This window comes from Psittacula echo (genome assembly GCF_963264785.1).
Source record: "Psittacula echo genome assembly, chromosome: 23".
NCBI classification, from domain to species: Eukaryota; Metazoa; Chordata; class Aves; order Psittaciformes; family Psittacidae; genus Psittacula; species Psittacula echo.
Window position 1 is genome coordinate 2,693,725 of NC_137748.1, and position 26,981 is coordinate 2,720,705.

At 52.2% G+C, this 26,981-nt stretch overlaps 1 protein-coding gene across 1 annotated transcript in view; it reads left to right on the top strand.

The window, feature by feature from the left end:
• Positions 1-26,981, top strand: part of LOC308229405 (acid-sensing ion channel 2) — a 437,190-nt gene that overhangs the window by 408,955 nt on the left and 1,254 nt on the right. The window contains exons 3-9 of the mRNA XM_080633395.1: positions 7,340-7,467; positions 19,281-19,431; positions 20,083-20,139; positions 20,667-20,820; positions 21,388-21,479; positions 22,785-22,864; positions 26,737-26,805. Of these exons, the coding sequence (XP_080489521.1) occupies positions 7,340-7,467; positions 19,281-19,431; positions 20,083-20,139; positions 20,667-20,820; positions 21,388-21,479; positions 22,785-22,864; positions 26,737-26,805 (731 nt within the window). The remainder of the gene's footprint in view (positions 1-7,339; positions 7,468-19,280; positions 19,432-20,082; positions 20,140-20,666; positions 20,821-21,387; positions 21,480-22,784; positions 22,865-26,736; positions 26,806-26,981) is intronic.

The window sequence follows — 26,981 nt, forward strand, 5'->3', positions numbered from 1 at the left end:
ACACCTCCTGGGAAGTCGTTAGTGAGATTTTCACCTCTTCTACAACAGGGGCTCTTCTGCAGCTGCTTTGGGGACATTTTAGTCTCCCCCAGCATCAACTTATTCCCATTCCCTTGGTCCAGCGCTGACCCTATGATGTGCTCAGTAGCAGCCAGGCCTCTGTGAAGCTTGGCCAGATGCATGAGACCATGACGGGCTCCTCAGTGCTATCACACAGGGGTTTCTGTACCTCTTCAATGCAGTGAGCAGCCAGGCTGGGGTCACACACACTCAGCACAGCCCCACTGGGGCCTCCCTCCTGCTGCAGCTGAGCGGGACATGAGGGATTTTTCCCAGACATCTCATTTTCATCCATGGGGGAATCTGTAGTCCCTGATTGATCCCAAACCAGCAGCCAAAGCTCAGCCCACGGCAGCAGAATACACAGGACCAATTTCAAGCTGCTGCTTTTGAGTGGGGAAAGCGGCGTCGACTCAGTCGCCTGTCAAACGGATGCTCCCAAACCTCCCTAAACCCTGTTGTGAAGACTCTTATTTCAGCTTCACTTAATCCTGTTACCAAGCAACTTCAAGTGAAGGAAAACATGACACTTCCACAGAAACGGGAGCGCGCACAGGGGAGCGGAACTGGTTTTGCTGGTGCTAAACTGGTTTCCTTATAATTCCCCATTTTCCGTGGTAGGCTTGTGGGTCCTGCTTTCTTGCAGGTTTCCATGGTGATTTGTTGGGTTTTTTTCCCATCTCTAAGTTTTTGTCTAGGAGCAATGTAAATGTTGGGCATTGTTTGAGATTTCTGCATGGATACAGCCTGGGTGAAGCAGCAGGTTGGCTTCCCCAGGGCTGGGACCACAAGGCACATCCTCTGGGGCAATGTCCATCCTGGCTGCCCCACTGGTGTGATGAGCACAACGTGCTCAGGAGGTGCTGTGCCGCAGGCACAGACACTGGTGGGTAATCTGAGGACACAGACAAGTCCCATGTGCTGCTGAGCTACATTGGAGGCGTGCAGGAGGGATTTAAGGGTTTGGTGGGAATGGGGGTGTTGCCATGGTATTTTGCGCAGCCAGAGCATCTCAGGGTGCTCAGCTTGGTGCTGGAGATGCCCGTGTAGCCCAGGGTGATGGGATGGGTGGTGGAGGAGCCCTTGCTCTGATGCCCATCATTTCCATGGTGATAATGAGCAAAGGATGCTGTAGAAACTGGAGATGAACCTCAACGTCTCACAGCATCTTCTGGGCATGTCTGTGCTGCAGCAGCAACCCCTCTGCTCCTGGGGAGCCTTCCTCTCTAAGGGAGGCAAGAAACCATGGTCTCAACACACCCTTCATGGGTGCAGTGCAGCCAGCGCAGGGATGAACCTCCGTGCTTCCTTCCAGATGCTGTGCTTGGTGCTGCCCGTACCACTTGTGGACACTGTCCCATGAGGTCATCCCTGTCGTTGCTCCTCAGTAACACTGGGATGTGAATTGAGCTTTGAAGAGCATGGAGGAGGCACCGGTGACTCTTCCAGCCCAATGAGTAAAGTAGGAGCATGGTTTAGTGGTGGGCTTGGCAGTCCTGGGGTAACAGTTGGATTTGATGATCTCAAAGATCTTTCCCAACCTAGCTTTCGTTTTATAGGTGGGGAAACTGAGGCACGGGACAATTAGAGTCTAGGGAGAACCCAAACCTCCCAGCTCTGTCCTTACTTCTGCAAGCACAGGAAAAGGTTTATTACCCAAAGTAAACCCTTGGGCCACTGAAGTGCAGTCATAATGTGAACCAGCTGAGAAAACCCTATCTGCTTTCCTCAGGTCGAGCTGTGCAGGATCTGCTTTGGTCTCCAAGTAGGAGCATCTTCTGTGCTGGCAGGTGACAGCTCCAGCTCGAAAGGGCACAACACAAGGCTGGATCTTCAGTTCTCAATCAATTAGTGCCAAGCACAGCTTCAGATGTTAATTGCCAGCAAGAAATGGATCCGTTTGGACATAATCAGGCAGGGGGAGAGGGTCCCTGCGTGCCTTTGGCAGCATTGCTTCTTCTAATTGCAGCTTCTCGCATGTTCACAGGGATGAACTTTGTAGCCCGCACCCGAAGCGCATGGAGCTTTATTAAGCTCTCCCGAGCGATGCTGTGAGCAGAAAGCCCAGACGAAGTCATGGAAAGCCAAGCCCAGAAATAGAAAGCTGTGCAATCTGCAACATATAATGCTCTGCAGCCAGCTTGATGCTGAATTAATCCCCAATTTAATTAACGCTACTCTAATCCTTCCGTGAAAAGAGCAGCTCGGGATTTGTTTGGAAACACAGTGCTGTGTACGGTAATATATATGAATGTATTTTAAAATGCAGTCCTCAAGCAGTTTTTGCTGTGTTCTGAACCTGGATGCACTGAGAAATGGATTTAGAGGCACTGGTCCTCTGAAAAGTGGGACTGGAGGTGGAGCGAAGGGCTGTGCTTGGGCTTGCCAACATCACAAAATCAGTTTAGAAACGGTAAGGTATGACCCAAACCCTGAGTCACTGCAGTTTAGTTTTAGTTTCTCTGCCGTTTGAGCCAGTCGTAGAATCATAGAATGGTTTGGGTTGGAAAGGACCGGTTGGATCATCCAGTTCCACCCCCACTGCCACGGGCAGGGACACCTCACACTAAACCATGGCCTCCAAGGCTCTGTCCAACCTGGCCTTGAACACTGCCAGGGATGGGGCAGCCACAGCTTCTCTGGGCACCCTGGGCCAGCGCCTCAGCACCCTCACAGGGAAGAGCTTCTGCCTTAGATCTAACCTGAACTTCCCCTGTTTCAGTTTGAACCCATCACCCCTTGTCCTATCCCTACAGTCCCTGATGAAGAGTCCCTCTCCAGCATCCTTGTAGCCCCCTTCAGATACTTGCAAAGGGTTTTCAGGGCTATTTTTCACCCTATTGATGGGTGATTGCAAGAAACAGGCTCAATGAAGCAGCAGGACCAATGTTCAGCCCTGTGCCTGCAGGAGGTACTACTGGAAGAAGCCATTCAAAATGATGCTAAAGCTGCAAGAATTGGCAAAACCATGGCTGGGACACGTCTCTGTGGGTGTTCACAGCCCTGGACGCAGCCCTCCCAAACCAGGGTTTGCCACAGAACCTTTTGGGCTCTGCTCTGCTTCAGGGATGTTCATTCTCACTGAATGCACCCAGAACCAGGCAAGTCTTGTGCTTCTGGGTCCTGTGAGACCTTCCTCTTCGTTACGCTTGCAGCAAGCGTTTAACCCACATTAATGCTTGTCAGTCCCAGCACGGAGCTTGGAAACGTTTCCGATAGAGCTAATGAGGACTGGTCCAGGCATATTTCATCAAAGGGTTTCATAGTTGGGCTTTTAAATTCCCTCTCGTGGTGGCAAACAGCGAGTTGGTAGGAAATGAGTTCTTAGAAGCAGAGGTTTTTCAAAGCCAGTTTCATGTTTATAGCTTCATCCTCGCGTGGTTCTTGCAGGAAAAACAGGGAATGCTGCCGGGGGGGGCAGCTTCTCCACAAACACGCTGTTTATGCTGCTTTTCATCACTGATGGAAATTAATAACTGTGTGTTGTAAAAGCGGAGCTGCTTCTATGGCCTAAAAACTGCTGTCCCCTCCCCGGCCGTGATTGCAGCTGCCTCCGTGCCATGGTTTTCTGTTTGAAAATACAAATCCTGTTGCTTTTAAGTCTCTTATGGATAGTTGCAGGCTATAGGCAGTCCGGGGGTAAAGGTCAGACTTGATCTTAAGGGTCTTTTCCGATCTGGTTGATTCTATGATTGTATGATTCTATTAGATCTTGTTTGTTTGATATGGATTTGATATGAATGTACAGGCGTTTATCCACAGCTAGGCTCAGGGCAGCACCTAGGCATGGGAAATACATGGAATTGAGTCAGAGCAGAGCAGATCCTGGTGTAAAAAAGGGCAGAATAATTTGGGATGGAAAATGTTTCGACAAAGCAGTTCCCGTTGCCCAACAAGTGAGACTAAATAGGAGCGTTCTCCTCCAACTTGGCAGGTAATTGCTGAAGGGAGCATATGGTATCTCTGAAGTGTTGGAAGGGGATCAACACCAGGCAAAGCGATGGAGCAGGTGGGATCAGTAGGAGTGGGCGTCACGTGGGAATAGCAGGATTGGGATTGACACTGGAGGAGTTGGTGGGAGCTCGGCAAAGGGTCTGAACCCGTTCTGGTGCGTGTTCACCCATGGGGCTTGGGCAGCTGGGTGCTGAACCCTCTGCAGAGCTCAGGGCTGCTGTGGTGCTGGTGAGCGGTGATGAGGTTGGATGGGGACACTGCATTGACAAAGGTTCTGGGGAAAGGTGGCTTGACCCTCAGCACTGGGGTGTTTCAAAGGGTCAGCAGTGGGGAGGTGTTGGCAGGGAGGAGACCCTCAAATGTGTTGGGAATGCAAAGCTTGAGCTGACAGGGAGCTTGGACGTGCCAACATCCATCTGATGCCTCTTGGAGCAAGGGGAACCCAATTACAGCTGAGCAAAAGCAAGGCAGGGTTTTGTCACAGTGGGTCTCGGCAGTAGGGTCGTGTTGCCTCCATCACGGGAAGGTGGTAGGGAGTGAGTTGGGTTGTGGTTGTTGGACCTTGCACGTAAGGACAGGCCAAGAGCAGGGATGGTCAATGCCGGTCTTGCTCTGGGAGGCTTCAGTGTAGGGAAAAAGCCAAAATTAACTCATACTTTCTGTGCCAGCATCCCACCAGCATGGGATTCACAGGAGATGCACTCCAGCTCCGCATCCACCGCGTGCCACCCCATGCAGTAAGCAATGCTCCGTGCCCTAAGTCGTGGCAATATTGAGCTACCAAGAGCACTTTAGTCACAAGGAGGCAAAAATAAATGATTAGTTTGCATGGAGCATTGCAGAGCGCATGCCCAGGCAGGTAGATAAGCGTGAGCACCGGAGGCATCAATCGATGAGAGCATGTGTTTAAGACCTTGTAGGTCAATACATCTCTGGTTAAAAGTCCAACTCCGACTGCTTGGAGCTGAGCCCTGACCACGTGCAATGGAGGGCTCACTGCCATCCCAGACACCTGCAGGTGTATTCAAGACCTGGGGAGGGAACTTTGAGTAAATCCTGTTCAGTTTGTGCCTTAGGTAGAAAAGCTGGGGTTTGAAAGTTTCATAGCTCCAGCTGCAAAGGTTGCCAGGGTCAAGTGCTTGAGATGTGGAGATGCTGCTGGATGAGATGTGGCTGCGGGTACAGAGCATCAGGTTTTGTGTAGCCAACACGTAAAGCAGCCTTGCTGTCACAGTGGGGCTTTAAAAGTTGTTTGCTCCTAAAAGCTGAACGCAATTCTCAGCCTGGAGAAGAGAAGGCTCCTGAAGGGGAGACCTGAGAGCAGCTCCAGTGCCTAAAGGGGCTGCGGGAAACCTGGAGAGGGGCTTGGGACAAGGGCCTGTAGGGACAGGCCAAGGGGAATGGCTTTAACCTGCCAGAGGGGAGACTGAGATGAGCTCTTAGGCAGAAGCTCTTCCCTGTGAGGGTGCTGAGGCGCTGGCACAGGGTGCCCAGAGAAGCTGTGGCTGCCCCATCCCTGGCAGTGTTCAAGGCCAGGTTGGACACAGGGGCTTGGAGCAAGCTGCTCCAGTGGAAGGGGTCCCTGCCCGTGGCAGGGGTTGGAGCTGGAGGAGCTTTGAGGTCCCTTCAACCCAAACCAGGCTGGGATTCTCTGATACGGTTTTATGCAGTTTGTGGTTTGAGGTTGGCAGGGAGGCTTTATTTGCTCAGTGGGAGTGAAGGTGACAGCAGCGCATCTTGCTGGGGTCTCCAGGGGTCTCTGTTCCAACCTTCTCGGACCATCACTTGTTAAGCACTGTGACTGCTCATGTTTAGCATGACAAATCCATGCATAAGCCCATTCCCATCCTTGCAGTCTCTGGCTTCGTTTGCATTGGGAGCTACCAGGTGAGCAGGGTCCAAGAAAGTCCTCTTGGGAGACGAAGGCTGATGTGTTTGCTACCCAATTGAGTCAGCAGTTACATCTTCTAAAGCAGTGAGTTCCTGATACCTGACCTGTAAACCTCATGTCATCCAGTATCACCTTACTCAACCCTTGCCCTTCTCCTCTGACCATATCATCCCCTGGTCCAGTGTTTTCTGTTGTCTCCTGCTGCCTTTGTGCAGTCCCTGGTGTAACAGCTCTGTGGCTGCGATGCCTTGGTGCCGAGTTTCTATCAGTGCTTCAGACTGAACACAATTGCTGTTAAAAACCGAGATACGTCACACAATAGTAGAAAAACACCATGAAATAGTAAGAAAATAAAGAATGATTCATCTTTAAACAGAAGCTGTTTAGACGTGGAGGTGGTATTGCTGGCCACAGGCATGGATTCGTATCAGTGGGTAACACGGGTTTTAAGCCAAATTATGCAGAGTTAACAACTTCCTTTGCAAATCAGCCCCTCACCCCTTAGGCCCATATGCTCCCTCCAGTTGGCTGAGATGGGAGACCGTAGCAGCAATACTGAAGAGAGGAAGGTTGCATGCCCCAGCTGCGTGAAGATGCCTGTGTGATGCGAGTTGCCCAGAGTGTTCCTATGTCACGCTCGGGGCTGATTTGCATCCCATTAATTCTGCTTCAGAAAGTCTCTTTTGGGTTGGTTTTTAGCTTCTAGTGGAAGAGGAGGACTGACCTCGAGTTACTTGGTATTCAGCTTAGCTTTGGGATGTGGGAACCTCACGTCACCCTTAGCTCAGTGATGTGTCAGCCCCTGGGCTGCAAGTGCCTTTGTCCAGCTTGGAGCAACTTCAGCTGCCAAAAAACATGAGCTCCTTTGAATTTAACCCACTTTTTGGTTATTTAATTCCCTACATTGTCTCCCAAGTGGCCTCAGGCTGCATCAGAGGCTTTCAGCATAGGAGACCTTGTGGACAGCAGAAACCTCTGTTTGGAGGAAAGAGTTTATTTGTTTTAGTAATAAGGGAATGAATTCTGTAACTAAATAGCAGCTAGAAAGTAGATGCCACCTCCTGTTTTCTCTGGCTTGGAAGTACAGAGCAAGGTGGAGAAATCATGAATCTGTGTTATAGAGAGGGCGAGCCCTTGGGATAGGCAGCAGTGTAAGGACCAGGAGCCTGGGGATGCTCTTGGTCCCGATGGGCAGCACTGGTGATGGGGGCTGAGTCCAGGCTGTCCTCTGCTCATGCTGCTGCTGCTGGGTTTTCCTTCCTCAGTGCCCAGAAGTGTCATCATGCAGGTGGAGCACTCCCAACTGCTGGTCTCCTGCTCCTGAGCAGCACAGCTTTACCAGATACCATCTTCCATGGAGGGGCAGACAGGCCCGTGCAGGCGGGCACCATCCAACCCACCACAGCCTCCTAACCTCCTCCCTTCTTCTTCCAGAGGAGACGACATTTGAGGCTGGAGTCAAAGTCCAGATCCACAGCCAGTCTGAGCCACCCTTTGTCCAGGAGCTGGGATTCGGGGTGGCCCCTGGATTCCAGACCTTTGTGGCCACCCAGGAGCAAAGGGTAAGTCCTGCATTTCATTTGCACACCAAGATCCTTCCAGTGGGTCTGTAGGAGAGCTTGCTTCTATGTACCAGTGCCCCTTGAGAGTCATCCTCATCATTAACAGTACATTTTATACCTTGCTTCGGTTTGGTTGGGATGAGGGCAGGTTTTTCAGTGTTGCTTCCCATGCATTGCCCATGATCCTTTGAATTTTGGCCACTGAAGGGGCTTCATCCCTGGGAATTTCCCTGCCTCCTTGCCAACATGGACATTGGGATTGAGCACCCTCAGCAAGTTTGCCAATGACACCGAGCTGTGAGGTGTCATTGATGCGCTGTAGGGAAGCGATGGGATCCAGAGGGACCTGATCAGCCTGGAGAGGTGGGACCATGTGAACCTCATGGAGCTGGACAAGGCCAAGTGCAAGGTCCTGCACATGGGTTGGGGCAATCCCAGCACAAGCACAGGCTGGGGGGGACTGAATGGAGCAGCCTGAGGAGGAGGACTTGGGGTGCTGGGTGAGGAGAAGCTCCCCATGACCCAGCTTCAGTGAGCGCTTGAGCCCAGAACCCCCCTGTGTGCTGGGCTGCACCCCCAGAGTGTGAGCAGCAGCTCAGGGAGGGGATCCTGCCCCTCTGCTGTGCTCTGGGGAGACCCCCCCTGCAGCCCTGATCCAGCTCTGGGGCAGCAGCACAAGAGGGACGTGGAGCTGCTGGAGCGAGGCCAGAGGAGGCCATGGAGATGCTGCGAGGGCTGGAGCAGCTCTGCTCTGGAGCCAGGCTGAGAGAGCTGGGCTGGGGCAGCCTGGAGAAGAGAAGGCTTCTGAAGGGGAGACCTTAGGGCAGCTCCAGTGCCTAAAGGGGCTGCAGGAAACCTGGAGAGGGGCTTGGGACAAGGGCCTGTAGGGACAGGCCAAGGGGAATGGCTTTAACCTGCCCGAGGGGAGACTGAGATGAGCTCTTAGGCAGAAGCTCTTCCCTATGAGGGTGCTGAGGCGCTGGCCCAGGGTGCCCAGAGAAGCTGTGGCTGCCCCATCCCTGGCAGTGTTCAAGGCCAGGTTGGACACAGGGGCTTGGAGCAAGCTGCTCCAGTGGAAGGGGTCCCTGCCCGTGGCAGGGGTTGGAGCTGGAGGAGCTTTAAGGTCCCTTCACCCCAAGGCACTCTGTGATTCTGTGGTTCAGCTCTGGCAGTTGCTCTGTGCGTTGGGTACCTTCCAACCCACCAAGAACGGGTGCTTTTTGCCAAAAACCTTTCACACTCCAGGGACATAAAAAAAGATGAAGAGGAGAGTATTTCATTATGTAGAGCAGCGTGAATCCTTTCAGGTAACACAGAAATAGGCACATTATTCATTATAAACTGTGGTGGGATGCTCGTGGCTCAGGATCACCCTCCCTGAGTCCCAGCGGTGACACATCATCATGGTGTGGATGGATGTGATGTGACGTGGTGTCATTACACCCAAATCCTGATCAGGCATAGGGGAAGCAGGCCAACAGAATGGTTTTTCCCCCCCGTCCTGGCCCTGGTGCTTTCATTCCAGCCCTCCTGCCTCTTTGCCTCTCTCATTTTCTTCCCTGCTCTTGCATCCACCCTCAAATGAGACATAAATCAAGTTGAGGAAAGCAAGCCCAAGCTGTTGAAGGGTTCGCTTTGATTAAACCTCCGTGGAGATCGGAGCTGCAGTTCATAGAACCATAGAATAGTCAGGGTTGGAAGGGACCTTAAGATCATCCAGTTCCAACCCCCCTGCCATGGGCAGGGACACCCCACACTAAACCATGGCACCCAAGGCCCCATCCAACCCGGCCTTGAACACCGCCAAGGATGGAGCATTCACAACCTCCCTGGGCAACCCATTCCAGTGCCTCACCACCCTCTCAGTAAAGAATTTCTTCCTTAGATCCAATCTAAACTTCCCCTGTTTCAGTTTGAACCCGTTACCCCTTGTCCTGTCACTGCAGTCCCTGATGAAGAGTCCCTCCCCAGCATCCTTGTAGGCCCCCTTCAGATACTGGAAGCTGCTCTGAGGTCTCCACGCAGCTTCTCTTCTCCAGGCTGAACAGCCCCAACTTTCTCAGCCTATCTTCACACTTTAGCTCAGGGCAACATGAGGAATTCAACCCCAAATCCATCACCAGGTACCAAAATACACCTGAAGAGGCTGCGTTTCAGCGAGCCCAGATGCAGCTCTTCTCTCCTTCATTATGGTGGGCTTGCGTGTAATCACCCAGGAGATGATGAACGCTGTGGGATCCCAGTGGGCGAGCTCAGTTGAAGCAGAGATTGTATCTGGTGGGCAGGAGAAAATGAGCACGTTTATTGGCACGCAGGGCTTTTGTTGGGAGTGTGACAGCCAAGGCAAGGAGCTTTTCAGGTCTGAGGCAGCGGCTGCTGGTGTCCAAAGCAGAAACAGGCTTGAAAACCCCATTGTGGGCAGTTTTCACACCCGTTCCCTTGGCACAAGCCCTTCCTCTTATCCCCAAGGTCCTCACCTCCCTCTCCAAGTGCTTTCTGCTGCCCCAGGGGACCCGGCATTGCTTCCATGGGGCATTCTGCAAGGTATAGAGGCTGGAGGGCTGGAAAACTGATTAGTAAGCACTAGAACTGTTGACAGCGGTTACCAGGCGTTGAATGCCTTATCCATTGCCTCTTGGGCACCTCACGGAGCACGCTGGGTGAGCCCCATGCCTGTGGCTGCTGTGGGCATCCACACTGCAGAACAGTGTGGTCTGGATACCAGGGCTAGGGTTACTAGCTCCAGGATTAGGGCCAGATATTCCCTATAATGGCTCCCGATGGGAAATGGCAGCTCCTGGCAGAAAGCTTGGAGATGTTGAGTTGCCCCAGGGAGCAACTTGCCAAAGGGGACGGAATAAGTCAGTGTCGGAGCGGAGCATCCCATGTCCTGGCCCTTTTCATGCCCCATGAGCAGGCTGGGGATGTGTTGTGCATGATGCCGAAGGGGGTTGGCAGCACCTCCTCGAATCAGATTCACTTGGCAGCACAAATGGTGATGGGAACGATTTGTCTTCCTTAAACATCCCGGCTTCAGCAAGATGTGGGAGCGTGGCTGGGAGCTGGAGCCTGCAGCGAGGATCTCAAGGACCTGCCTTTAAGATAGAAATAGCATAAATGCTGGAGACTTTTCAGACAGCTGCTGTAAATCTTCCCCATCCCATTGCCAGCATTAACTATTGCATTATTTCTATTAAAAAATCAGATTTCCTATCAAGGAGACAGCGAGCTGAGAGGGAAAAAAACCCATCCCTCCTGCCAGGCAGGGAAGCTAGAGAAGATGACAAGAAAAAAAGACCTGGGGTTGCTCTTTGCTCAAGCAGGTCCCCTCTTCTGCAGGTTTTCCCAGTGTTTTTGATGCTGGGAGTGGGAAAGGCACGTTTCTGGTTGGGGCCAGGGCTTCTGTATCTGGTTTAAAGTCATACCATGGGCTGCAAAGGCTTTACCTGGAGATCCAGAGGTTCTTCAAGCTGCCTGCTGGGAGCAGCCTCAGCTCCATGGGCAGTGCTGCCTGCCCCAGTCCCTCCTCTCCATGAAGCCATTTTTTTACCTGATTACAACCATTGCTGCACACACGTGCTACTGCCTCCTCTAAAGTACCCCATAGGGACCGGCTGGGCATCACCCCCCTTCTCAAGCCCTGAATGCACATCTTCTGTTCACATCTGGGGCACGTACGTGCTGCTCCTTCACTAAGGCACAGCAAAAGGAGGAGGAGCCCATGAGCAGCACCCAGCCGGTTACTGGGGTCCTAAGCCATGAAACAGAAATGAAATGATGCTCCCGCTATTCCAGAGGAATAGAAGTAGAATAGAAGTAAAATAGAGACATCTCCCAGCTCAGAGCAGCCTCTGTGTTAGTTAAAAGCACTTCTCAGGTGTGGAATTGGGCAGACTCGCCTTGGTGATGGTAGATGTGCATCGTCTTTGAGACAGGCTTTAGTGTGTAGGGGATTGATTTGTGGCTGGATTAGAGGCTGCTGGCGTTGTTTCTGGCTCTGTTACTATTCCCTTCGCCCATGCTCCAGTGGAACCCTTTGTCCTCCATCCTGGTCTCGGAAATAAGAGTATTTACTGGGCTTTACTTCCTGATTTCCTGCCTTTCCAGGTATGCAGCCGCTTAGTGCAAGTGAGGGCTTTCATCTTGGTGCCAGAGTGATAAATCCCGGATCTTTATACCCAGAGCTTTCCAAAAGCCCCTTGTCAAAAGCAAACTCTGGCTCTGTGATGGTTCGTGATCTCCTTAAATCTCCCTTTAAAATTAGCTGTCAGTCTAAAAAGAGGAACAAAATCAGCTTTTCCCCTCCTCCCGCAGTGGCTGAGCCCTCTGATTCCTGCAGACTGACACTTTTAAGATGCATTTACCAGTTTTGGAACTGCATCATTAATGCAGTGACGATGTCACGCGGGTTTGCACTCATAGCATCATAAGAGGGACTTTACATGCACAATGGTTGTGTGCGCTGAGTCAGCAAAGGCAATGCCAGCGGGAGGTTTCCCCCATCAAACAGGGTCGTTGGGTTGTACAGGCCAAGCTGTTTCTGTGCTGTGGACTCGTGGCTCAAGGGAGATGCTTTCTGTCTGAAATCTCAGACCGAAGCCATGCCCTGATGTTTAAGGGGAGCCAGGACAGAGCTCCCTAAAGTGAATCGGGAGGTAGCACAGCAGAAAGGAACGCGTAACGGGCAGTCGCGATTAAAACAAGAGTGTCTTGATGGGGAAGGGTGGAAAGCATCTCTGCGTTACTTGCTGCGGCAGTGACTGTGTCTGAATGCAATGCGGAAGGAGCCAGAGTGGTTTACATGGACGTGCCAGGCCATAGCTGCTGTTTTGGGGGGATTTCACCCCATTTCACGTGGGGAGATCCCTGTACAGGGAGAGATGCTCCGGCCACACCGAGGAGCGATTTCCATGGCAATTCCTGAGCCTAATGAATAAGGTTTGTTTTCTCATGAATGGGCAAAGCCCTGGGCTGTGCAGGAGCTGGCTTGGGGCGCACTGTTGCTGCCACCCCACTGATGGGTCCCAAGGGAGGGCAGGACTACCCCGAGCAGGGCAGTGCCTTCAGCTCCTGCTGCTTTGGTTTCAGAGGTTTCCACCTCAATTCTTCCCTTTTCCTGACTCTTTTGGCTGAGCCTGGTGCTTTACCAAGCCTCTTGTGTTGTGCACAGCCCTGGGGAGGCTGCAGTATCCCCCCCGCATCAGACCATGGCACCAAGGCTGGGTGGACACACTGAACATTCCCTGTCAGAGGGCTGATCCCCTTGGGAAAAGAGAAATCCCTCCTGGCTTGAACTCCCCTTTGCCCAGCTGGGTTTACCTCGTCGTGGCAGCACCACGATGACCTCTCCATATAAGCTTCTCCCATAATGGATGGGATCAGATGATGGTACTTCCCCAGCTCAGCTGCTCCCCATCGGCACGGCACGTTAGAGAAGATGAAAAGCCCACTAAAAATGGCAATTTCTGCCAACTTGGCAATAAAAATTTAAGAGGCTTCAATTAAGCAACAGGTTCGAAGCTGGAGCAATATTGTTTAATAGGGCTCTAGTGTGCCTTGGAGACTCATCCCCTCGTAACGCTTGCACGGGACAGAGAGCATCAGCTACCAACAACTGCAGCACCACAACTGTAATTGCAGAGGCAGGAAAAAGGGGCTCGGGGTGTGGCAGCGATCACTCTGAGCCCTGCATTTCCCAACAGGATGTAGGCAGTGGCGTTGGAAAATGAGGAGCAATTAAACAGCATTTCCCATGTTTCCTAACCCTCGCGCAGAGCATCTTCTCCTACCTACAGTCTTACACCTCCTCCTAGAAACACATTCACTCTCTGATTTCTTTCCCTCAATCCCACACACTCTCCCAGTTGATCTCCTCCAGTATATGGGCAGACTCTGAATTAACTCAAACCATGAGCAGCAGAACCGGCAGGCAGCAGTGGCCAGCCGCAAAGGAAACATCATTGCAATAGGGGTGGTTCAAAGCAGGAGATGGAAGGAAGCGATTGCACGGCTGGTTTTGTAGGGCATCAGAGAGGTTTTGCTTCAAAAACAGCATTAGGAGTGATTCAGCCTGTTGGTGAAAGGATACAAAAGAAAATGGGTTTAGAGGTAACTGATGGAAATGAGTCAGGGCCAGGAGCATCGGAACGGGCAGGGATTGGAAAGGGAAGGTCAGGAAGAGAAAACATCAGGGACGTAGGTGGCGTAATGGTCTGGGTGCTCCTGCCAACCGTATTAGATGGGTAAGATGGAAAGCTGCTCACTGAGGACAGGAGAGTTTCAGAGGGTCCAACTCCACCACACAAGCCCCAGATAGGGCACCTCTGTAAGACTGAGCCTGACAAATCCAGCCAACAGTGCCCAGCAGGATGAGGGGGACCCTTTTGGTGCTTATGGATGTGCCACGGAGGGGACCAGGAGGGAGAGGGCACAGTGGATTGCAATTCAAGACTGAGTTTGCACGGGACTGAAGGATACCACTCACTGAGAGCAGCACTATATGCAAGTTTGTCAGTGCAGCAAATGCCAGGAGCATCCATCCAGCGGGTCCTGGGAGCGAACCTGGGATGAGGCTCAGGATTGGCTGCCCTTGACTTTTTGGGGAGCCACAGGAAGTTTCAATATTGCTATTTGATGGGCAAAATCATTTCTAAGGAAATGGGGACCCAAAATCATGTTCTTCTGGTGCTGGAAGGGTTAAGCTCTTATCGTTAAAGACAACGACTTCTTTAGTGCTTTTGTGAAGGGAGCAAATGGGAGGGAACAGCACCCAGCAAAGGGAGACAGCAGATAGACAACTTCCAGCATCATTAACTGGGAGATGGTGCCAACCAGCTGTGTCTGGGCTGAGTTTCTTAAGCGTTTTACAAGTGCTAAAGCTGCCTGGGATTGAAATTCTATTAACTTGATGTTATTTGATGTCTCATTAAAGAACGGAGGTTTCCGCTTATTGAAGCCAACACAAACACACCCCGTACAGGTTTTGCCACGTTCAGGGAGAGGTTTGCGTTCTTCCTCCCTGGTTGCTGCCTCAGTTTGGTGGCATCAGGTGGGACCCACATGTGGAGGAGGCGGGAGAAGAGCCGAGCTGTAGCAGGATGCAGGATACGCCCCCAAAGCCGCATTCATCACAGAGCCCAGCTGAAAAATGGGCTGAAACTGCCCCAGCCTCGTGCTGGAAGCATCTCTGCCGTGTTTCCCCATCGTCCCTATTACATCAAATTGCACGTGCAGAAAAAACCAGAGATGCCGCTTAAAATAAATGGGGAAAAAAAGACCTCTCTGGCTGCAGACAGATGTTGGCGGTTATTGGGAGGCTCAGTGCCAGGAGCAGTGTGTGAAGGGCGGCAGCGTGGCCAGGGAAAAGGGCTGTGACAAGGACAGGGCTGTGCTGTATGGCCCCCACCACCCTGACCCCCTTGTTTACTAAAAGCAGCCCTTCCTTTCCTTGTGTTTGGGGCAAGCAAGGTCCATCCTGAGCTTAAGGAGAAGAAGAGTCAATTTGTTCCTTTTCTTTTCGGCGCCCTCCAGCTCGTAACAGATCGTGGTAATTCCTAATGGCTGGGATGAAGGGAACTTAAAAAGCATTTCATTAATTAATGAAGTATTAATGATTGTGAAAGTGCGAGGACGTGAATTTGTCAACCCCAATTAGAAGCTGAAGCTGAATCTCTATCAGCATGAGACGGCGCAGTGCCGGGGAAGGATGTGTGCCCTTGGGAGGCTGCCGCAGCAGCAGAGCAAAGCTAGAGCTCAGCACTGCTTTCCTGCAGGAACCCAGGGCAGGAGCTGCCTTTACCCCACTTTTCTTATTGCTTTTATGCATCTTTTCCCTTTCTGGCTTCAAAGAAAAGCAGCTTTGGTGGTAGCAGAGCAGATGAGAGGGGAGCAGCTCAGCATCCTTGGACAGGCGGCACTGGTCCAGCGCCTGAACCCTCCCGCCAACCCCGAATCAGCGTCAGCTAGAAGAAGGGGAAACGTTTCTCTCAAGAGGAGGAGATGTCTGTGTGGCTGCAAGGGAGGGGAATCAAATCCAAGTAGTGTCTGTCCCATTCATGTTGTTTATGTGGCCGTGGAGTAATGGTTTAAACTTAAACAGAGGGATTTCAGATTAGATCCAAGGCAGAAGCTGTTCCCTGTGAGGGTGCTGAGGCGCTGGCACAGGGTGCCCAGAGAAGCTGTGGCTGCCCCATCCCTGGCAGTGTTCAAGGCCAGGTTGGACACAGGGGCTTGGAGCAAGCTGCTCCAGTGGAAGGGGTCCCTGCCCGTGGCAGGGGTTGGAATTAGATGATCATAAGGTTGTTTCCAACCCAAACCATTCCATGATTCTATGATCATGTGTTCCTGTTCCTGGGTTGGCTCCCCAGTGTGCTCTTCTGTCGGCCCCATTAGCATCATGGGCAGAGATTTCAGATGTCAAATGGATAAAATGAGTCTCTCAGGTAGCTCTCTGGGGCCAAGTGCTTTGGATGTCAGTGCTTTGCTTGAGATTGCAGCCCTGTTTTGGTGAGGAGAGGGTTAAGGAGGGATGCTGCTATGGATGGAGCATTAACCCCAGCACTTGCAGGGCACTAGGACTCCTGTGCCAAAGCAGGAAAGGGAACAGGAGTAAGGATGGGGCTGGTTTGCAGGCTGTGATCCTGCTCCATTGCTCTTCAGGACAGGAAGCTCTGCAGAAGAGTTTGGCTCCTTGGTTTAAGTCTTTCAGTGCAAGGTGCAGTATTTGATGGGTAAAACCATGCCCGGCTCTGCATCTAGATAATGGCTTCTTTGAAGGATGATGCTGAGCATTTCAGAGGATGCAGCACAGCAGTCCTGGCACTCACCTTGTACCTGCGAGCGATGCTGCTGTGGCTCGGAGCACAGACGGTTACCGAAGAGCTCCCTTCAGAGTTAATTGGAAATAAAAGGTCAGGACAAGAGTTGTGTGCATCAGAGACTTGGTACGTTGGGGCCTGCTCACCAAAACCACCTGGGAAATGCAAAGGGAGCTTTCCTGGGACCAAATTATCTTAGGATGCTGAGGCAGAGTCTGGGGAATGTGCCCCCCCCATTCACTGCAGAGCCCTGTCTCTAATGAGGTGCTTCTCTCTGTGAGAGTTTGCTTCTGATTGCAAATTACAGAGCAGGAGGGAAGCGATGAGCCTTTCAAGCTGTCATTACCATGGAGGATCCGGGTAATAACCCTTGATGAGTCCCTTGGAGAAAGACGAGTTCACTGACTTGCTCAGGGGAGGGAGGGTCCGACCCTGCCACCCCAGGGAGCGTTGCCTCTAAGCTCTTGCCCATAAGGAAGAGGCACGGATTTGCCTGTCACACTTCAAAGGAACCTTTGCTGCTTCACCAAGCCAGTGATGGAAAGGGAAGCACATGGAATCCCGGTGCTGGTCCCCTGGGTGTGGGAGATCTGGTTACCTGCTTGAAGGCATGGCCAGCGGCAAGAAATCCTGCCTTGCGATACAGAGATGGAAGAGGTAGGGACTCATATAGAACAAGGCAGCAGCAAGGTGCCTCTGTCGCACCTGATGGGGATCTGCTGCATGGCCAGGAGTTTCACTGGGGAAATCTCCTTCTAAAAGAAATCGGAGCTTCCCTGGAGTCACTTTTGCAGCCCAGATTCCATCCCAGGTGTGACGAGCTTTTCCCCAAAGCAGGGAAAGCTTTTATACTGCAGAGCGAAACAAAACCCGAACTCCACCAGTGTTAAATGTGCCAAGAAGCTTTCTGCTCATCAGTATCAGTGATGCAGAAAGCAAAGGGAGAGCAAAAGTCTTGGCCTGTGGCAGGGGAGATGTGCTGCACCTATTGCTGTATGTTCAAGGAGCCAAAGAGAAGTGGATTACACTTGCACACTTGTGTGTGTGCAGGTGCGTGCATGGAGTTGTGCATGTGGTGAGGCAGCCTGTTCCAGTTTAAACCCATCACCCATTGTCCTATCCCTACAGTCCCTGATGAAGAGCCCCTCTCCAGCACCCTTGTAGCCCCCTTCAGACGCTGGAAACTGCTCTGAGGTCTCCACACTTCTGGAGAGATGCAAACCAGCTTTGCTTTGTGCTATGGCGTAGTCGGTGCTTGTGGTCCTGGCTACAAACCAGGCCATAACTCTGTTAATGAAGTCACATTGATTAGAGTTTTAATTAATCATTCAGCCCATGCACCTCGTGTGGACACGGTGCCAGCTCACGAGCACCGTGGCTCCAGCCCAACGCTGGCTGAGCAAAGGAGTGGGTAAGATAAAATATCTGATCGTGAATCCATCGTTTTCGGATCCCATCACCGTCATTCAGGCCAAAATCTAAAGGGCTTAAAAGATTTGTGTGTAGCTGTGCTTGAAAGAAAGCTGATACCATCTGAGACCACAATTATTTATTCTCCTTTATCATACAACAGGCAACATATGGGCTCCTTTCTCCACCGCGGATGACTAAGTGATGGCATCTGGTACTCTATTATATTGCAAGTGTAAAGCAAATGAGAAAAGATCCCCTTCAAACAGCACTTTGCTATTGTCAGGAAGGCACTCTTGAGATTTCCATTCCAAGGTGCTGCTTTGCTGGCTTTCAAACCCATCCCATTCGGAGCCTGTTTCTGGATGCTGAGGTTGCTGGCAACCAGGTTTTTTTCCCTTGATGCTTTGTCTGGTCCCCACAGATGGGATCCCTCCATCACCTGCTGCGTCTTCACACCCCACGTAGGTACATCTGCTCTTCAGATTGGAGCTGCTGAGCACAAAGGTTGGTGCCTGTCACCCTGAGCAGCTGAATAGCTCCAGCCACTGCTGGTTTTCAAAGCAGCTTGAGCAGCAGTGTGGGTTGAGGCAGATTTGGGGAATGCCAAGACTCCTGTCCCTCAGGGAGCAGCCTGGGCACCCTTAGGTGATGCTGGCTCCTGCATCGATAACATCCTAGTGCTTTGCCATGCAGAAAAGTTCTTCTTAGAGAAGGGATTACTTGGCCAGCCCCACAGGGCAGGGTCACACTCTGAAGCCTGGGATCTTCCCCAAACTCTCCTTTAGCTTCCAGGTTTCATGGCCTCTCCAAGGCAGACTGTTCCCATACCCAACTGTTCTCACCACGAGCCGTGTTCATTCCAACCTCTCATCTTTCTCTTCCTGGCTGCAATTTAAGCCCATTATGGGTTTTTAGTGACTGAATGGTTCATAAGAGAAAGCCTCACACTAGACCATGTTGCCTGAGGCTCTGTCCAACCCGGCCTTGGATGCAACCAGGAATGGAGCATTTACCACTTCTTTGGGCACCCTGTGCCAGCACCTCAGCACCCTCACAGGGAAGAACTTCTGCCTTATATCTAACTTGAACTTCCCCCATTTCAGTTTGAACCCATCACCCCTTGTCCTGTCACTGCAGTCCCTGATGAAGAGTCCCTCTCCAGCATCCTTGTAGGCCCCCTTCAGACACTGGAAGCTGCTCTGAGCTCTCCACGCAGCCTTCTCTTCTCCAGGCTGAACAGCCCCAATGTTCTCAGCCTGGTTCCATCCGGGAGCTGCTCCAGCCTCTGCTCATCCTCGTGGCCTCCTCCGGCCTCGCTCCAACAGCTCCATGTCCTTCTTATGTTGAGGACACCAGCACTGCACCCAGTGCTGCAAGTGGGGTCTCACGAGAGCAGAGGGGCAGGATCACCTCCTCCCTGCTGCTCACGCTCCTTTTGATGCAGCCCAGGATACGGCTGGTTTCTGGGCATCATTCAGACGTGCTCCGGGGGCTCGTCCCTGGCAAGAGGAGGGAGATGCTGTGCCCCATCCTCGCCGCCGGTCCCCAGTGTCCCCTGACAGCCCGCTCCTCCCTCTCTTGCAGCTGACGTACCTGCCTCCGCCGTGGGGTGAATGCCGCTCGTCGGATATGGGCTTAGACTTCTTTCCCGTTTACAGCATCACGGCCTGCAGGATCGACTGCGAGACCCGCTACATTGTGGAAAACTGCAACTGCAGAATGGTTCACATGCCAGGTCAGTGTGCGGGGGCAAGGGGAGGAGGAGCAGGGACCTCTCCCTTCACCCGGCCCATGTCAGTCACTGTTACCAAGCTGGAAGGGGACCATGGGTTAAAGGATGCTTCCCTATGGAAAGAAAGATGCTAACAGCCATTGCAGAATGCCTTGAAATAGGGGCGAGATGTGGCAGAGGGTCATTTGGTTTGCCCTGTTTAGCCCCACTTAACACCCATGGGTGTGATTTCCAGCAGCCCCCTCCTCTGTTTGCAAGAAAAGGTGCCTGCAGCAGGCAGATAGAGTCATAGACTGGTTTGGGTTGGAAAAGACCTTAAAGCTCCTCCAGCTCCAACCCCTGCCCCAGGCAGGGACCCCTTCCACTGGAGCAGCTTTCTCCAAGCCCCTGTGTCCAACCTGGCCTTGAACACTGCCAGGGATGGGGCAGCCACAGCTTCTCTGGGCACCCTGGGCCAGCGCCGCAGCACCCTCACAGGGAAGAGCTTCTGCCTTATCTCCAACCTGAACTCCCCCTCTTTAAGTTACCTCTGCCACCCATCCCCAACCTGGGTTCCCTTTGCTGAAGGGAGGTCCCTGTGGTCCCCAAGGAGAGCCCAGTGGTCCCCAGCAGCGGTGGCTGATGCCCACTGATGGATGTGTCCTTCCCATGCAGGGGATGCTCCCTTCTGTACCCCGGAGCAGTACAAGGAATGCGCAGAGCCTGCGCTCGGTGAGTACCAAGAGATCTCCCTGGGTACCACTGGTGTGCCAGCCTTGGGGGACTTCTAGCAGCCTGTGTCCTCCTGGGTTGCAGGACTGGGGTAATCTAGAGCAGCTGATGAGTTTAGATGAGATCCATCTCTTTAGAAAGGGCTGGGTGCACCTTGGGATAAGGTTTCTTCTGGTTGTACATGGGGCTCCATCAGTGCAGAAACCCTTGGGATAATGGGCACTCCAGTATATGTTGGAGGGGAGCATGTTTGGATCTGGGTCTGGGATGGAGGGACCCATTCTAGACCTGGATTGAGGAGACTCAGTCACCATGTGTTCCCTGAGCATGTGCTGGTAACAGAGTGTAGCCTCCAGCAAAAGGCGTCTCTCAGATGGTGGGGATGGCCACGCAATGAAGTGGGAGAGGACTGGCCAGGAATGGGTTTCCTGCAGCTCCTTGAGCCCTCTCTGCGTGGCACAACCTCTGCTCCCACAGCTGCTGTATGTCCCTGACTCCATGGGATGTAACTCTGTGACCTCCTCCAGGTTTGCTTGCTGAAAAGGACAGCAATTACTGCATCTGCAGGACACCCTGTAACCTGACCAGATACAACAAAGAGCTCTCCATGGTCAAGATCCCCAGCAAGACCTCGGCCAAGTACCTGGAGAAGAAGTTCAACAAGTCAGAAAAATACATCTCGTGAGTGTCTGAGAACACAGATCTCCTTTGCTTGATGGGGGACAATGTCTGTAAAGGCCCTTTGGTTGTTTAAACCAGCCTGTGCTAAGTTATGTCCTCCAGGGAGTGTTAGGGCAAAACCCTTGAGGACATGATGTGTAAGATGCTTTCTTCTCAGTTAGTGTGTTTCCAGACAACTGGATGCTCCTTCCCTGGCCTTGTCTTCACGAGCTGTTTTGGCCCTTTCCCAGCCCTGGCCACAGTATTGTGGAGGCAGCAAGAGTTATTCCATATGAAGCATCCCTTAGACTCTTGCTGTTACCAAATTGAGATCCAGAGCTTAGATCCTGAGAGCTCCTGAGGAATCGTTTTCCATCTTCTGCTAAGGCTGCCAGAGTCCTAATGGTGCCCTATGGTCTTGGTCTCCAAGAGGACCAAGTGTCTGTGGGTTGCTGAGGACCCCAGGATAAGAACAGTCAGGACAGAGAGGGGAATAAAGCCCCCAGTTCCTGTTTCTTACCCCAAAGCACACGAGGCTGCTGGTGGCTGATGGGCTGATGGGCTGATGCTGTTCTCCTCTTTCTACAGAGAGAATATTCTTGTGCTGGACATATTTTTTGAAGCACTCAACTATGAGACAATTGAGCAGAAGAAAGCCTATGAAGTGGCAGCCTTACTTGGTAAGAGGAGATCAGGGGTGCAATGTGGAGTCTGTGTGAGCCTTTGTTGGAGTCCATGTGTGGTTAAGGGATGGACAGAGTGTGCATAGTGCATTGCCTTGAAAACCACAGCAAGGTCCAGATACCTTCCTGGCCAGTGTTCAACCCCATCTCTTCTTGTCCTTCCAACACCAAGCCATCCCAGGAATGTCCCAGGGACTACAGCTAGTCCATGGGTCACCCATGAAAGGTTGACGTGAGCTGCTCCATCTCTACTTGCTACCAGGGCCCTATCGTTTGGGGCTAAGCAAGTGATGGATGCTCGCTGTGGTGCTCCCATGCTGGAAGTGCAGTGTGTGGAGGACAACAGCTCTTCTATCATTTACCCATCACCTCTTAGATGCTCCAAATCCATCCTCCTTTCCAGCCCTTCTGTACATGCTATGGGTTCCCCAGGAGTGAGGAAGAGGAGGCTGGTAATGAAGCCTCTTTAACACAAAGCTCCCTATTTGCATGACTTCGCATGAGCCTTGCTCCCTGGGCACTGCAGGCTTTGGGCAGAGTCTCATCTGCCCCCAGTCCTCAGCCCCTTTTGAACCAGCACTTTGCCCCCAAGCACCTTCTTAGGTGCTTGAGTCCTCTTTCTTCTGCCTCTGTCTTGTGGATACCTGCAGCAAAGGCCCCATCGCTCCTCCACCCATGGGTGCCTTTGCTCTGGGGAGCATCACAGTCAAACCATGGGTGTTCTGCAGCAGAATCCATGAGATTTATCTTCCCTAAGCACAGCATCCCATGTCAGCAGTTCCCTTCCCAGCAGATCCCTGGAAGTCTCCTCTCCCCACGGTGCCTCCTTCACAGCCCTTCCCCAGCCCTGGGGCACTGCAGCAGAGGCAGCTTTGCGATGCTCCCCTACAAAGCAGCACATCTCCCTTAACTCTCTCTGGCAGGTTTGGGTTTTTTCTCAGCTCGCAGGGACGTTACCTGATTCTGCTCCAGCATCTTCTTCCTTCCCCCACCCAGTTTGGGAATTGGGCTTTGGGATGCCTGGGATGGAGCCTGCTGTCTCGCTCTCACAGATGGCTTCCTCAGGTGCCACTGTGCGGCATCACATCCCCCTTAGGCTTCCAGCTGATGGCCTCATTAGCAGAAAAACTACTTTGGTGGCAGGCAGCATCCTTCCTGGGATGCTTGGAAGTGTTCCTGGGGTCGTTTCCCCACTCTTTGGGGACAGCGGCTCCCAGGGCAGCTGCACTGTGGTTGCATGGGTGCCTTGAAGAGCTTCCACCCCAGCAGTAAAACCCATCCACATGTTGTTCTCTCTCCTAGGTGACATTGGAGGCCAGATGGGGCTCTTTATCGGTGCTAGCATCCTCACTATACTAGAGCTCTTTGATTATATATATGAGGTAAGACCTTCCTTATTCCTCTGGCAGGGTGTGGGTTTGCCAGCCTTGATGCCAGGCTGGGGTGTTCATGGACCAGGACTCTCCATGCCCAATGTGTGATTATCAAGTTTAATTAATGATACTATATAATTAACGCTCTACAATAGTGCTGTATCATCAGTCATGACTATGTAATGTGCTGAGGAGATCAGGAGGGGCTCTCCATGGAGGGGCTGGCATGCAGCCATGGTTCACATGGACCCTGCCTCTGCTGATGAGATTTGCTTCTTGCTTGGGTTCATGAAGCATCACCTTCATGTGGTTGTGCTGCTCCCCCCTGAAGCTTGTACTGCCTGGGTGCTGGCTGGGACCTGCTGCTGGACCCTCCTGTCCCCGTTCCCAATGGGACTTCTCCCAGCAGCATGTTGTCATCTTCTCCTTAACACACCTTAAATCAATGCTCGAGTTCCAGTCCAGCCGTCAGGCAGGAGGAGCAGCAAGTCCTTTTACCACTGTCAGGGGGTGGGGGAAGCCCAGTCCCTGATATCTGCTGTCTGCAGCTCTGGAGCAAAGAGCTTTCTAGGAAGCACCAAGAGGAGCTCAAGCATGGCCATGTGGCTCCACAGTGGCTGAGAGCATCTGCTCCAGAGGAAAGTGCAACCCTCCAATTCCCAAATAGGAATTAATGCAATAACCATTCCAGAGGGGATGTTGCTTTCTGGCAGCATCCCTCCTCCTGCCCCCCAGCAGCAGAGTTATGACCCTTGTATATTTTGAATGTCTTTTCCAGCACAGCTTAGCATCTCCCAGGGGATTTTGGCTTTCCTGTGCCACGGTGCCAACCCACTGACTTCCCTTCCCAATCTTCACTGCAGAAGGCTTCTTCTGGGGGTCAGGCTCATGATTCTGTTTATGAAAGAGGAAACTGAGGCAGGGAGAGGGCCTGCAGCTGGGTGTGAGCTGCTGAGGAGCACCTGGTTTGCACCGAGGTGACCCCAGGGACCCAAGCACGGGCGCATGTGTCCTGTTTTGTAGCAGGGAAGAATGAGTTTATGGCTTGGGATGGTTTCAAAGAGGATGCAAACACCTACGGAGACGGGTGATTCCCAGCAAGTTTGGCACTTCCCAGCCTTTTCCCTTGCCCCTGGGAAAGTGCCTTCTGCTGATTCAGCCCCTCTGCTCATTGCCTGGTGAGTTCAGTGCTTTGCACCCCTGCACCCAAATATGCGACATCTCAGACCGGCATAGCCCTTCCTCAGCCCCATATTGCGATGGGACCAGGATCCCATGGGATGTTGCAGCCAGGAGTCGTTGGTGGCTGTTGCATCCAGGCCAGATGTCGGGCACTCACAGTCTCTGCTCCAAGCTTCATGTTATTAAAGTTGGGATGCTGGCTTTTTGTTTTAAGCCCATCACAGTTTAAGTCCCCATCACGGCCCCCCTCCGGGCAGCTCTTAGCACTTGGTGGCATTATTCTGCAATAAAATATATTGGAAATTACAAGCATAAAGCTCATAATGGCTTCGGAGTGCAAACAAAACCTGCGCCTGGATTTAGATCTCAGCCTGAATGCACACAGTATTTCATTAAAGTCACCTATTCCTGCCTTTCTCGGGGTTCTTTCCTAAGAAGATAATAAGACACCTCAAAGCTTGGGTGTTTCTTCCCTGTTTTACTCCTTTGTTTGATATCTGCTTATAAAACTTGGCAAATAGTTTCCTGTTGGTGTTTTTCTTCTCTTCTTTTGGGGCAAAAATGGCTTAGAAGAGGAGTCTGTCCCCTTGGAGAGGCTCCCTGTGCATACCTGAGGATGCAGCAGCAGGTTCACCCAGCTATGTCCTATGCGGGGCATCTTCATGGTCACCCATATTTAACCCACACCAGACAGGGATAAAATGTCTTAAATGGTGCATAATTCACATGGTTGAACTGATCTGCTCAGGGCAGATTGAAGCTCATTGAGTTTTCAATCAAAGCCTTTGTAAACCCTGAGATGGTCAGCAAAGGGACATCCTTTTCGTGTGGCTTAGCCAAAAGCAGATGAAATAATGACCTTTGAGATGTTGGTTTGCATTGTTCACTCACCTCAGTCCTCCTCTTGGACCATGTCATGCTCCTGGGCTTACTGGGGTCCCAGATCCCCACCACACATCTCTGCATCTCATGCACCCAGCACCCACCTCCCTCCCCTGGGAGCTGACCCCATTTTTCACATTTTTAGCTTGCTTCTTCCTTTTTTCCTTTTCCTCCAGTGGCCGTTTTTCAGGAAAACACTCACTTTTCAACCTGTCTGGGATTTCCCTTGGAAATACATTCCGCAGCAGCAGTTGCCAGGGAAATAACGTGGAAACAGCCCTCCCAGAGCTGACATTTCTCAATAGACTCCTAAATACATTTAAGAAACTAGAGCTTTGGGTTGGTTTTTCTTCCACGTGAAGAATTCCAGTTTGACCCCTGGGGTGGTTTTCTTGGGAAGATTGTCTCCTTCTCCATGCCCTTGGGAGGGTTCAGAGGGTTGCCATCAGCGGAGTGGTTGGAGGCCTGTAGACAGTGGCATTCCCCAGGGAGCAATCCTGGGTCCGGTCTTATTCAACTTGTTTATGAATGACCTGGATGAAGGGCTGGAGTGGTCCCACAGCAAGTTTGTGATGATGCAAAGCTGGGGGCAGTGGCTGATACGGGTCTGCAAGGATGCTGGAGAGGGACTCTTCAGCAGGGACTGTAGAGATAGGACAAGGGGTGATGGGTTCCAACTGAAACAGGGGAAGTTCAGGCTGGAGATAAGGAAGAAGCTCTTTACTGTGAGGGCACAGAGGCACTGGCACAGGGTGCCCAAAGAAGTGGTAATGCTCTATCCCTGGCAGTGTTCAAGGCCAGGTTAGACAGAGCCTTGGGCAACATGGTCTAGTGTGAGGCGTCTCTGCCCATGGCAGGGGGGTTGAAACTGGATGATCTTAGGTCCATTGTGTGATTCTATGGTACACCTCAAGGCTGTGCTGCCATTCAGCAGGTCCTTGATAGGCTGGAGAATTGGGCAGGGAGAAACCTGATGAGGTTCAACAAGGACAAGTGTAGGGTCCTGCCCCTGGGGAGGAAGAATGCCAAGTACAAGCACAGGCTGGGGGTGACCCGCTAGAGAGCAGTTCAGCTGAGAAGGACCTGGGAGTGTTGGTGGATGAGGAGTTGATAGGAGGGACAAGAGTACCCTGGGGTGCATCAGGAGTGTGGCAGCAGCTCAAGGGGGGTGATTCCTCCCCCTCTACTTGACCCTGGTGAGGCCACATCCAGAGTCCTGTATCCAGTCCTGGGCTCCTCAGGACAACTAAAATGAGAGAGAGGGTCCAGCTGGAGAGGGTCCAGGAGGGCCACAAGGATGCTCAGGGATCTGGAGCATCTTATGAGGAGAGGCTGCGGGAGCTGGGCCTGTTTAGCCTAAAGAGCAAACTGAGAGGGGATCCCATCAATGCAGATCAGCAGCTCAAAGGAGGTACCAGGAGGATGGTGTCAGACTCTTTCCAGTGGTGCCCAGCAACAGGACAAGGAGCAGTGGCCGTAAACTAAACCACATCAAGTTCCACCTCAACACGAGGAAGAACTTCCCATTGAGGGGGGCAGAGCCCTGGCACAGGCTGCCTGGGGGGGCTGTGGAGTCTCCCTCTCTGGAGACATTGAAACCCACCATGGACACGTTCCTGTGTGCCCTGCTCTGGGTGGCCCTGACTTGGCAGAGGTTGGACTGGATGATCTCCAGAGGTCCCTTCAACCCTGGTGGTCCTGTGAAACCCAGTACATCCCCTGGGCCCTTTGGGTGAGGCTGGTGGATGCCCATGCGGGCAGTCTTTGGATGCCTCGCCTGTTCCTCCCCACCTTAACCCAAGCTCCCTCTTTTGCAGCTGATCAAGGAGAAATTATTAGACCTACTTGGAAAAGAGGAAGAGGAAGGGAGCCATGATGAAAACGTGGTAAGGAGCCCCATTGGGAGACAAGAGGCAGAAGTCACTCGATACGGATGCAGTGTTCGGCCACTGATTGAGTTATTCCCAAAGGATTGATGCCATGGCTCGGCTACAGAAAGGAGAGAGCGGTTGGGGAGGGCCAGGGAGCATGCGGAGGCTCTGGGATAACCCTGTCCCCCGCT